We start from the raw sequence: 13,373 nt of genomic DNA, 5'->3' as shown, positions 1-13,373 counted from the left end.
TCATTTTAAAATATAAATGTATAATGTATTGTGAAAAATGACATGCGTTTATCATTTTTCTTTGATAATTAATTAACGTCCATGTGATCTCAGGACAATCATAAGCCAATAATTATCATTATGAAATAATTATTAAAAGAAAATACAGAACAATTTAACAAATGACTGCGGAATCATGAATTTCTCTATCAATTCAATTACCCTAGCTAGCTTATCCTTGTCCATGAGCTTTCAACATTTGAAGTTTCTCTCAGGCATCCTCAATAAAAAAAAAAAAAAAAAAAAGGAAAAAAAAAAAAAGTTATTTTACATCCCAACAGATCCATGGAAAGTTCGTTCTGACTTCGTCACGGAGTTAATTTAGAATCAATTACAGTGAGAGAAAGACACTGGACCCTCAATTAATTGCACACGGCCATACACACCACAGCTTCAAAGTCACAGAAACCAAAACTCCGCGATGGGCAGTCATGTCGTGGATATTTGGGTGGCCAACAAGGAACACCAAGAGTCGATGCAAGACAGGATCTCCAAGACCACCCCTCAGTTATTAAGCACAGCAGCCGGCAAAAGCAGTTGCTGCATCTTCAGAGTCCCCCAGAGCTTCGTCGAGATTAACGGCGGCAATTCCTACCACCCCCGCATCGTCTCCATCGGTCCTTACCACCGCGGCAAGCCTCACCTCCAGATGATTGAGGAGCACAAGTGGCGGTACCTCCGCTCCTTGCTCTCCAGAACCCAGACCATGGGTATATCCTTAGAGAACTACTTCCAAAGCATACACCCGCTTGAAAAGGATGCTAGAGATTCTTATTCTGAAACGATCCACCTCGATTCCGATGAATTTCTGGAAATGATGATTCTTGATGGCTGTTTTATGTTAGAGTTATTTCGGAAGGTCAACAATCCGACGCTTTTTGTAGAAGACGACCCTCTTGCCACCATGGCGTGGATATTACCATTTTTCTACAGAGACTTTCTCCGACTCGAGAATCAGATTCCGTTCTTTGTTCTTGAAAAGTTATTTGAAATTTCTATGATGCCTGACGAAGAATTTGGTCCGTCCTTTTCTGTGCTCGCTATGCGATTCTTCAACAACGCAATGTTAAGAGACGAGGAAGTCATAGATGGGTTCCGCAATCTCAACGGCTTGCATTTGTTGGACCTGGTACGATCAAGCTTTATACCACCCGATCATGAATTTCCACCAAACGAAGGTATCGTACCGACCCATATTATTCACCGTATCTCGAAGCTTCGCCGTTCAGGGATTAGGCTGAACCCGGGTAAGGCAGAGAGCTTCATGGTGGTGAAATTCAAACATGGCGTTATTGAGATGCCCAGCATAACCATCGACGATTTCATGAGCTCTTTCTTGGTGAACTGTGTGGCGTTCGAGCAGTGTCACAAAAGCCGCTTCAAGCATGTCACCACTTATGTTACTTTGTTGGACTACCTTGTGAATTCAGCCAAGGACGTAGAGTACCTTTCCGACCGCAACATCATTGAGAACAACTATGGGACCGAAGGTGAGGTTGCGCACTTCATCAACAACATGGGCAAGGAGGTAGCATTTGATATCGACAAGTGTTATTTGTCCAAATTGTTCAATGATGTGTATGATTATCATCAGAATAGCTGGCACGTGCAGTGGGCAAGCTTCAAGTATACATACTTCGACACCCCATGGTCATTCATTTCGGCATTGGCTGCCTTTGTGCTCTTAGTGCTTTCGTTTTTACAGACCTTTTACACCATCTATGGTTTTATCCATCCATAACCCAATGCGCAGCATAGAACAGTACTGTCCGGTCATAGTTAATTTTAAGAGGAACGCGTATTTTTTTTTAGTGTAAAGTTATTGTATTTGTTTTGTCATATTTAGAGTTCTTTTGCCAAGGGAATTAAGTTCGGATCGGAGATGTATATATATATATATGTCATGCTTTACTATTTCCTCGCTATATTGCTGACATTATATCGAAAGTAAAAGGATGTTCGATCCCCTCTTTATAAATGTTGATCTTTTTCAGGAGTATCTGCTATACATATAAAAAATGTACCACACATTATTCAACCATCGCACGTGTTTGATGGCATGGGTTCCGATTGGGGCTTTGACGATCGATGCACCCAATCACAATACTTATCCAACTAATTTTCTTTTCCCTAACTAACGTAGAGAGGGAAGTCATTTTGTGTACGTCAAGCCAACTAACGTTCAAACCATTCCAACCAGACAAACCCAGATCTTGCTGCTAGTCTAGTGTGCTGGACAAATTGCCGCCTCGAACGTGGATGTGGAAATCATTAGTACTCATTGTGAATATTAAACGTCGCTTGGGGTCCCCTGCATCCAGCAAAGAAAGAGAAAAGGTCCTAGCTAGCCATGTGTAGGAAAACGAAAAACCAGCTGAAGAAATTGTCCGCCGGTCACGAAAATCTTCTCCGGCCTCTGTTCTTTCTCAAGCGATTCTCCTCTTTCTTAAAAGAAAAAAAAAAACTAAAAATGGGAGTTTGACTTTTGTGGTGCTTAATTCATATGAAATAAGATCAAAATATGATTAAGCAGGTGAAGGCTTCCAGACCACAAACATCAAATAAAATAGTTATGGGCTGATTCAATTTCCTCAATCCATGCACAAAGGTCTGAGCTCCATCCTCTGCAGTGCATTGCCTCCACAAATGCCTCATCACATCAGCAACCATCCACGAAAATCAAAATCAATTGTCTTGATATCTCATAAGAATAGTAATATGATTAAATTATCGACTTGATTATATCTTTAATACATTATTAGCATTTTTTGTTTAATTTTTCTTTCTGGTTCTCTAATCATGTTTCGGATTTCTTTATGTTTTAACTTATTTTAATTTTAAAAATGAGGCGGTGATACGTACCAAAATGATAACATAGAAAGGCATTTGGTCAGGACTGTAAAATATTATATAGAATGTTGTATCCATTTGTTACACCACGTTCAGCATTTAATTTGGACAGAATTTTCAACCAAAAAATAATTTAACTAATGATTAGGAATTCATTAGCTTAGAAACGAGTCAATTCTTATCCACAAACAGTGCGACTATGATTAATTAGTAGAACTTGCTGAAAACTATACGGGCTAGCAGGTGTCCCCGGAAGCATGCGCACATCAATGTCAGAGCCAGATTCGATGGGCTTGGGCCCATTTACTTTGAATATAATTGCCTTATCTGGTTTGGGCCCAGCCGAAAGAGAGAACAGTACAGGCCGTAAGAACAGGAGTCAGCGTATAATGTGTCCCAAGGAGAGAATCAGTGCCATCAAACCATTGTGTGGTGACCACAATCATCTCATTATTAATTGTGCCAACAGAAACAACCCATAGCCCATTATGAAGTTGAAAATTGATAAACATAAATCAATTTTCACAATATTTTACATAATAATATTTTAAAAAGAAGGTTATTTTTGTAAACGAACTTATAAAAGTAATATCATTTTATCAAAATACCTTTATTTTATAACATGTGTTGTGACATATATTGTGAAATGTGTTGTATAAGTATCATTACTCTATGAAGTTATGGGTTCGGAATAGATTTTTCATCCTATCCTTTAAAATACATCACCAAAACTCATTTTCTCGATTTTACATACTGACTTTTACAATATATCATACACTAGCTTATCTATTTTTTCTTCATATCATTTAACTATTATACTTTTTAATATTTTTTATTCATTTCAAATATTTTCTCTAACTACTAATGATATTATCATATCTTTTGATATTTTTAATATCTTCCCATATACAAGGTCATATAATTATGTCATATTTTAAATTAATCCAAATTTATAAGCTAAATCAAAATATAAATTAATTCAAAAAATAAAAAGAAGAGATTATATAATGAAAATATTCTCAAAATATATTATTAGAATATTTATTCTCAATGATTATATAATGTGAATAAAGAGAGTTAAAGAAATGAGAAACTTAGCAAGAGGAGGGAAGAGAAATTAATTAAAAATATTTACAATGATGAATAGTATTCTCTAGATCTATAGGTTTACTGTAGCAGAATGTAAAAGTATCTTTAAAATAGAAGATCCATTAATGGAGGGCACTTTTAAGAGCATTTCTTTATATTTTAAAGAAAAATGTATTATAAAGGATTCATTAGGAGTGCTTAAACTCGTTACTCTTTTTTACTATCCAAATAATAATAATAATAATAATAAAAAAAAGAAAAGAAAAAAAGGATGGATGGAAATAGAATAAGATGTGAAGGATTGTCTGTCAATATGCTAGCTAGGAAGTGGTAGGCAGGTTATGTTGTCCGTCACCACCAATATATCTAAATTTTCCAATATTAGCGTCATTTAATTGCACATTTATATATATATATATATATATAAGATCCATCAAATAGATTAATCCCAATCAAGGACATAATTTTTCTAGCTATCCCAATCTTTTTTACATCGAATAAATTAATTAAGTTGATATGCACAGTGTATGATGATCTGGGGCCAAACTACATGATATATATTTCGAAAATGGACATTAATACTGCAAAGTTAGGAAATCAAATTTCAAAATGCGGATTGTTTAATTTAATCAAGACATGAGTTGTCATGTTCTGGTTGTATCAACGCAAGTCCTTCAATTGGCTAAGCCGCAGTATAGGCACTAAACAAAAATGGCAGACCCATGTCATCCTTGGGCATGAATAGAAGCAGCATAAAATGTTAAATAGCTCAGTCAATAAAGGTGATAATTAGCCTTTATTTGGTGCTTAAACCATCGATTAATGTGCCTAATTATCACTTCTATTGACTTCTTATATTGATGGAGTTTCGCCTACTGTCCGTCCTTTTAAAGTAATTAAGAAAACAATGTTGCCCCATAATAATCATGTAGGATCATATAAGCTTTTCTACTGGCCGGTCTAGCTAGCACTGGTTACATATATATTTATGTCTGTGGCCGGGCCAAACATGCATTAACAGTAATTGAAAACACATGATCAGTAATATATATATTGTATGTTTTTTTAGTCATAATTAACTTATATGATGATGCATGGAGTACTAGTACATCATGCAAACCTAATGGCGGCTTGCTATTTAGAAGTCACTTATTTATCATGTGGTATTTTGGCTACATATATATATATAGTACTTTAAATGACATGCGAATTTAAATATTTTAAATATCTTTTTATGAAAGTGAAAACCATTTAAAAGTTAAAATGTGTCACATAAGTACTCAGCGTAATTGTGGGTAATTAAACATAAATACGGCGCTATTGCTCATAATCTAGATATATATTAGCCATGCATATATATATCTGAAAAAGATTAATTAGCAATAGTTAGGTGGCATAATTTAAGTAACTTCTTTGAAATGATTAATTGGCTTCTAAAATTATATATGTAAAATGAGTCACATAAGTTGGTATGATTGTGGAGAAACTACCGTGACGACAATAATATTATTAATGCTCATACTCTTTTTCTTTTTAAAGATTACGTACTGTTTAATATATATATATATATATATATATATATATATATTGCTCATACTGATCTAGATATATATTAGCCATATTTGTGCTGTATCTAATTAACATGAGGATTAATATTAATCCTCATGTTAATTAGCAATCGTCACAACGATGGCTCCTTTGATTTTTCTTTAATATTAATTACACTTATGTTAAAGTACTTGATCATAACGTTGTTTAAGAAAAAAATGAGTATATCCAAAAAGCTTTTAATTAGGTGATGTACGTGTGCCAAGAATGGTTTTGATATGGGAGAGATGAACGTTTGATGTTACAAACGCATTTATTTAATTTGGTACAAAAATCAGGAGCTAGCTAGCGGGCGGCTGCTAATTAACATTAATATTCCAATTAATTAACTAGCTGGCTAGGCTTCTTGATATAAGATTAATTTTATACTTTGTTAATTAAAAAGTTAAATTTCATCTTAATTAACAAAGCTCCATGATCTCCCAAGTGCTAAGATTAATTATGTCTAGGTGCGTATACCATTGTTTATAACCATATCCGCTTCCTGCTTCCTGCTTCCCACTAACCCTCTCAGTCTCATCTATTTGCAAACCCACTTCCTAAACTGAAAACTACCATATATATTATTTCTCTTGGGAGCCCTACTACTCCTACGATGCATGACTTTTGTGGACCCCGTCGAACGGTCGAAGCTAGGTGAAGCGTCAACATCCTTCTCGAATTCCATGGTTTCTATCCCCCACTGTCGAGTGCCATGTCGTACGAACCAAACTGGTGAAAATGACACGTCAACAGAGGGTAAGGTGGGCCATAATTACCTTTTGAGAAGCTCCATCCTAATAATCACATATTAATTATATATGGTTGGAAGGAAATATTGAAGTCATGTAATTAACTACAAGGTTAGAGGAAATATATATATAAAATGCTCCCAAAAAAATCAACATCTTGATTGTTTTGTTGACTAGGCTCCCCAACTTACATGCTTTTCTTCACCAAACCATTCATCCTATTTTTGCTTAATATGGAACCTCGGGTACAGAATAATGAAATGAAGATATATCGGGCATCCCAACAATTATAGAAACCTTTCCATTCGCATTGCTATTGCAAAACTGAATCTGATCGTGTGTTCTTGGCTTGATGTGTGGTTCTAGCTAGTATTATAACAAAAGTTTAGTGGGATTGTGATGGGAGTCACTATGCAGCAAGTATAGATGCATGGTATATAATGATGCAAATTGAGGTGCTGTTTATGATTCAGTTCTTGGGAATATAGTTATTTTCGAAGAATATCTCGTATCTCAAATTTCTCATGGATTCCTTTAGATCTTCTGGAAGCTGGAAGTTGCAAATTTAGTTGGTGGCTGTTAATGGTGGTATGGACAACTTCATGAACATTAAATTTTATCTAAAGCTTTCTGTTGTATATTTTATTTGAGTTTCAATCAAAGCATAGTAACCTGGAATCGAGATCAAGACATTTATAATTTTAATAAGAGGCGAATTTAATGTGATTTTTCGGCTTTTTCTTCTGGCGAGGATTGGATGTATATATATATATATTATGTTTCAGTCTCGCGCGGATGCAATCAACTCAAGCTGCTCTATGAATTACATATATAAGAACGTTTCTTTGATCTCATTGTGCGACTCTTAAAGGAAGAAAACATCTGGAAGTTGCAGAAAGAGAAATTCCCAATACACATTCCTGCACAGATTATTAAAACATACAAGCCAGTACTACACCCATGCATTGATTGATCATGTTGTCATGTTGCATTTTAAGTTTTCAATGGAACACTGCGTACTCGTATATTATTGACGCTAAGTTTCTTCATGTTTTGTTTTGGTTGAAAATTCCTATTATTGTAGATATATATGGCAGTTAAGGAAATTTCCAAAGGTTCTGATACTCGGCGTTTTCAGCGTCATCGCCTGCAATGTCCAAGCGAGGTGGGCTAAGAAGCATTCCTTGAGCCATATTCACAAGAACATTGGGCATGTCAAAGATCAAATCCTCATCAACAAATCCATCAGAATCTGGTATTTCTGGCTCAAGTGTGCTTCGCGCCCCACCACCCTCATTTCCGGTTGAAGCATCTCTTGCAGCCCCCATAGCAGCTGCTGCAGCCCCTAAAGCGGCGGCGGCAGAGGCTGCTGCTGCTTGGATATCGCGTGAGGAAGTGGAGGCGGGTACGGGCAAAGAAGAGGCTGAGTTGGGAAAGTTAAGTTCAGTACGTTGACCCTTGAGAGCAATCGCTGCCACATCGTAAGCGACTGCAGCCATTTCAGGTGTAGGAAATGTGCCTAGCCAGATTCTATTAGGCTTTCTGGGCTCGCGAATTTCGGACACCCATTTTCCAGTACTCCGACGCCTTACTCCACGATAAACTGGGTGACGCCCGCTAGAGGGTGGTGCTGACCCGGCAGTATTAACAGGGGCATTGCTGCCACTTGCTTCACTTCTGCCGTTGTTGCTATTACCGCTAGAATTCGTATAGGTGGAGGATAACTGGTAGTAATGCATGGTATTTCACTAGGGTGAGGAAGATTGGCGGGAAGTTGAGATTGGATCGTTGGAGACCGAAAGAAGCCATTTATGGTGGATGGAAATTTAGGGCAAAACATGGTTGGAGATCGAGGAGTTCTGAGGAGAAAGTGCTAACCAGTTGTTTATGAACTGCGCTAGCTGAGGATGGGGTGTAAGCCAGCTTTGTGTTGGACACCTGGGTAGGACTATATTGTTTTTGCGGCAAAAAAACTATTTAATTAACGTCAACATGGAACAGTAGTGTTTTTGGGTCGAGAAGGAATGCACTCATTTAGAAAAGAACCCCAAGTACCACTACTATACATTACACATCACCTCTACAGTTGTTGTAAGTAAATTAAGTATCTAGGGTTTCAGAGGAGACATCACTTATTAGATCGCCTCTCGTCAACAATACAAGACGGCCGGCCACTTAAGATCTCTAACAGTGAAATAACCTTCATTGAAATACCAGCTTTTTAGCATGTGAAACCAATAAATTACATGCTTAATTCAGTACTACTCTAATTTGATATCGACGGCGTGCTACATGCTTGTATATCCCCCGTTCAATACAATATTAAAAGATATTAATCGATAGCTAGAATCTGAATGCTTAAAGCCAATCCAAAATACTATTGTGAAAAATTAGACCTAGAAACTCCAGATTTCCAGTAGTCTTTATTTAACATATATCGATCGCATCGGCATGGCATTAATTAAGTTACCTATCAACATAGTGATGATTCCTTTCTTCTAGTTCATTCAACTCTCTCTAATTTGTAATTATCTCCTGCTTTAATTTTGGTGATAAACTATATTCACTATATATATGTAAATGATTAAGTGCGTGGAAGTACTGCAAGGCCAAAGGTTAATTGATCATATATATTCAAATAAAGAAACTAGAATTAATGTAGCTAGTAGTGTCGATCGATTGCAACCTAGCTAGCTACCCGAGTCCTAACTTGCACCTTGCGAGTACTTTGTGAAGTCATGTTTAATTCATGATATCTTTGAAGGTAGACATCTGAGATGTTTTCAGATGTTAACCCTTCGAACCTATTACTTCATCAAAATATGAAGGAATATCATGTCTAATTAACGGTGATTCCACCATACTTCCTTCAAACACATAGGTTTCTTAATTTATTTACGTTTTTTTTAAGGGAGGGGCCGTAGTAGATTTTCCTAATAATGATTTCGTACCCGATTTGCCATGCGGTAACTCAAAAGGATTATTATTCAGAGTAGAAGAATCAAATAATTAAAAGTTCTTAACATATAACCTGAGCAAGACTAAAGACCACAAATTAAGTAAATTCTCCTTCAAAAGCCACCATCTTGATCTTATACCAACCCACTGACCTGCCAAACACGTTTAATCGCGGTATTAATTGTTATGAATTCGAGCCTTTTAAGTACATGAACCCGGTCGGTATCAATATCACACCTTGACCAACAACGTTCGGGAATCTCCAACTTGCAAGCAACCAACATATTATTTATCTGACCAATTGCATAAGAATAAACAATTGTAACATTATGATCAAGACAGCAGACCTTATTTAATAATTAATTACGTACCTTTTTTAGTAAAAAAAAAAGGAGGGCAAGACTAGAAATTCCAAAATCTAACAGTTTGGGACGTCCTAGCACTGCCGTACGTCTTATTTGCATGCCCATCTACGTGAACGGGGTATGTTCATGGCCGTCTAATTATCAGAGATGCTGTTGATCTCCAATATTATCAATTCCGCAACAAGCTGGTATAATATAAGCATTGATCTGCATGTAGAACTAGCTGCTTATGCAGCATATTGAGTTTTTGTAGGAAGTCAGTCTGTTTTTATTTAATTAATGTATAAGCCAAATTAAAAATAATCCCCTTTTGAATTTGCCAAGTGCCTTTCGTCCGTACAGCTCCCAAAAATAAAATGAGTAAAGTAGTACTACTTTTATTATGTCGACGCTTGACTAATTAATTTAAGCAGTGTGCGGATTCAACTCTCTGGGGCCACCTTTCTTAATCCATTTCAGCCGAGTTTCAGGGGTAGAGATCAGCTATATATATCTATATATGTGGCTCGTGCACTACCAACCCCACCAATACGTCAACAGCTAGCCACGCTTTACATTATTAGCGATCGAGAGGTCCCAGTTTTAAAGGAGAACGTTGTTAATGTGGAGTTTTATCAAGGAGTACTTGATCAACAAAAGTGTTTTAATTTGACTGTGAACATGTATCTACTAAGAAAATATCAATGGTTATTCATGTTCAATTATATATATATATATATATATATATATATGCTGCATGCGCCGTGTGTTGCTGTTTTTCGTAGGTTGTAGCTAGCGGGTCTACCGCGGCCGCGTGAAACATTACAAAAGATCTTAGACTTAATTAGAGCCGTGTTTCTGTCATGCGTAGCTCGGTTCTGCCGCGGCCGCGTAAAACGTAATCTTAGGCAGTGTTTGGTTACGATTTTCAGATCGACCCCCAACTGCGGCTTTTGGCCATTCTTTTTAGTAATGATTCCTTCGTTTGATATAAATATATATATATATATATATATATATATATATATTGCTATGCATGGTTAAGTTTCTACATCAGTATATGTATCTTCTAGCTAGCTAATTTATTTTCTTAAAAAAAAAAAAAAAAAGCTAGCTAATTTATTAATAATTCGCAGGCATGGACGGTTAGTTAATTTCCCAAATTTAAAATTGTTATAAATAACTATTAAATCAAAGATCTATATTCTCATGCATAATCATTAATTATAAATTTCTTTTTGTTTGGATCTCAACAATATTGTACCTGAATATTTTATGTTGTTTAGAGAAAAACATGGGAGGCCTTTATATTGGCCTAGATAATTTATCTATAATTAAGGTATAACGATTGCTTCCGCACCTGCAAGAAGTGATCAGTAATCCCATATGTTCATGTGTAACGAGCTAATTTGCTTTTGTACCAATTTATTGTGGATGCCGGTTAGTTCTCACACAAGGCCATTAATTTTGATTTGGAAATTGCAAGAGAAGAGTGATATTCTTCTTGAAACGTTGTTCATTTATTTATTAATAATTGGGTGCGTTGTTACAAAAATTTTTTTATCTGTGACCAGTTATTTCCAGTGAAATGATTATTTTCAGTTAAAATAAGTTTATTTTTGTTACAAATAATCATTTTCATCGTAAAAAAAAAAATTATAAATACCTATTTTTCTTGTAGTGGCGTGCAACCTCCCATCCATATATATACATGATCCGATCTGGAAAATTTATTAATTACATAAAGATAAATCATGAAAACAACTAAAAAGCCATAATTCCGACTACGTACTCGTACTGTTGTATCATAATGTGAAGTACTCCATGCAAGTACTGTACGTCTATCAGGCGCATGATCGTAGTCGATGAAGTTTCAAGTAGGCGCACTCACACACAGTAATATGCATGCTTTACTTCTAGCCTCAATTGCATGCATGAGAATACCGACAATTGAAAATACAATGATAATAACAATAATATTCCTCAAGTTAAAGATAAAAATAAAAAAAATATAAAAATATCAGAATATATAAGCTTGAAACATCTAAAGGTTATTTGTAGTTAGCAAACAAAATTATCTTTGCTTGTTTAGGCCAAGCTGCCACTTATACATTATATATATATCTTGTTGTTTTTCATTTTGGAATAGTTTGTAGAGTAATCCTATATAGAGTCATGTTTTTCATACTGGTGTTTGACTTGAGTATGGAGTTTGGACTGCGTATTTTCATATGAGCAGTGCAAGACTCTGCTGCTCAGAGTGCATCGCTCCATCTTACCACTAGTTCAAAATTCTCTTTTTATCTTTCTTCAAATTTTTATTCATATATTTTTTTATCATTTTAAAACAATTTTAAAAAATATAAAAAAAAATCAATACACTAATAACTAATTCCTTAGCTATTAAGTAAAAAAAAAATAAAAATAATTTAAAATATATGAAGTGTCAAAATGATAGAGCAAATAAAAGGAGCAAAATAGCATTTTTCTTTTCATATTTTGTTACAATTTTTATCTCTAACATTAATTATCCTAATTATAATTATATATAGGTAACTAATTTGGATCTTTTCAAAATCAGCTGGTAATTAAAGTGGCAGCTTGAAACCCGATTAGGCCCGGCCCAGATGATCATTAGCTTAATAATACCAGCTGGCTGACATGACTTGCTTAATTATAATTTGCTCTGAACGGATTAGCTGTGGGCCGGCTTACTATTGAAGCCTGGCGATCCATCAGCAGAGTTTTTTTTCCTAATTTTTATGCTCGTATAACGGCGATCGAGAATCTAATAATCCGATCGAGCTCTTGAACTTTTAAGAAAATTCAATTATAATTATAACTAATTCTTTACATATGTGATTTGAACTTTTCCTTTTGCTATAAATATTATTAATGCAAATTTCAACTAAAAGTGTTGGACTTAGAATAATGATAAGCCTAAAATCGATAATGGAATGGCTTGTTGAATACGTCGTACTGTAAATGAATGGAGAAGATACGATACTACAAGAAAACTGCTTATTTGTGGTAAGTTAATTCTAGCGAAATGATTATTTACAGTCAAAATAAATCTATTTTGATCACAAATGGTCTTTTTACCGTAATTAAATAGTCACAAAAATCCATTTTTCTTGTAGTACGAACACATCTTATTTATGGGAATGTGATTAACGAAAATGTGATGATCATTAATTGAGATCCGCAATATTGTCTAAAAAGAAAAAAAAAAAACCTTTATATTTATAACTTTTTTTTTTTAAAATTATGACTAATTATAAACTTCAAAAATCCCTTTAATTGATGACATATATAAACCGGTCCAATTACAAAGCACATCCAAGTAGCTAGCTAGCTAGCCTGCAAGTAATAATAAAAGATAAAAACTACGTACCAATTAGCTATATATGGACGACACCTCATGTACTCTATATTTGATGGAGTATAAAGATTCAAACTTTTGCTAACAAAAAGATTCTTCTTTAATTATTAGTACTGAAATCAAATCATATAATTAACTTTCTTGTGTTACATTATTATTAATTAAGCTTTTTTTTGGGGGTGACAACTCACTCCCATATACCGATATGACAACTTTTAACAAAAGGCTTTGGCTTGGTTGGCAATTCCGGCTCCTGCCGGATGTTTTCCGGCCAGCAATCGAGTTCTTGTTTGACTAATAATCTCCACTCTCGCCCCTAGCTAGTGCACCAAAGGCCTTCTGTAAACCCCTTTTCATGACACATAATTCCTT

At 35.1% G+C, this 13,373-nt stretch overlaps 2 protein-coding genes across 2 annotated transcripts; one reads left to right on the top strand and one right to left on the bottom strand.

The window, feature by feature from the left end:
• The first annotated feature begins 323 nt into the window (after positions 1 to 323).
• On the top strand, positions 324 to 1,904 carry LOC121268563 (UPF0481 protein At3g47200-like). Its single transcript, XM_041172884.1, has one exon. The coding sequence runs from the start codon at positions 461 to 463 to the stop codon at positions 1,778 to 1,780; it is 1,320 nt and encodes a 439-aa protein (XP_041028818.1). The 5' UTR covers positions 324 to 460; the 3' UTR covers positions 1,781 to 1,904.
• A 5,313-nt stretch (positions 1,905 to 7,217) lies between these two features.
• Positions 7,218 to 8,217, bottom strand: LOC121268562 (ethylene-responsive transcription factor ERF024-like). Its single transcript, XM_041172883.1, has one exon. It carries the CDS (start codon positions 8,054 to 8,056, stop codon positions 7,415 to 7,417), a length of 642 nt encoding a protein of 213 aa, XP_041028817.1. The 5' UTR covers positions 8,057 to 8,217; the 3' UTR covers positions 7,218 to 7,414.
• Positions 8,218 to 13,373: the final 5,156 nt, after the last annotated feature.

The sequence above is a fragment of the Juglans microcarpa x Juglans regia genome, chromosome 5S (genome assembly GCF_004785595.1).
Source record: "Juglans microcarpa x Juglans regia isolate MS1-56 chromosome 5S, Jm3101_v1.0, whole genome shotgun sequence".
NCBI lineage: Eukaryota > Viridiplantae > Streptophyta > Magnoliopsida > Fagales > Juglandaceae > Juglans > Juglans microcarpa x Juglans regia.
The sequence above is the reverse complement of the archived record's forward strand: the minus strand, read 5'-3'. Positions and strand labels throughout refer to the sequence as shown.

Bases quoted from the DNA above. Each gene is read 5' to 3' on its own strand.
- LOC121268563 (XM_041172884.1), top strand. From the start codon at position 461: ATGGGCAGTCATGTCGTGGATATTTGGGTGGCCAACAAGGAACACCAA.
- LOC121268562 (XM_041172883.1), bottom strand. From the start codon at position 8,056: ATGCATTACTACCAGTTATCCTCCACCTATACGAATTCTAGCGGTAAT.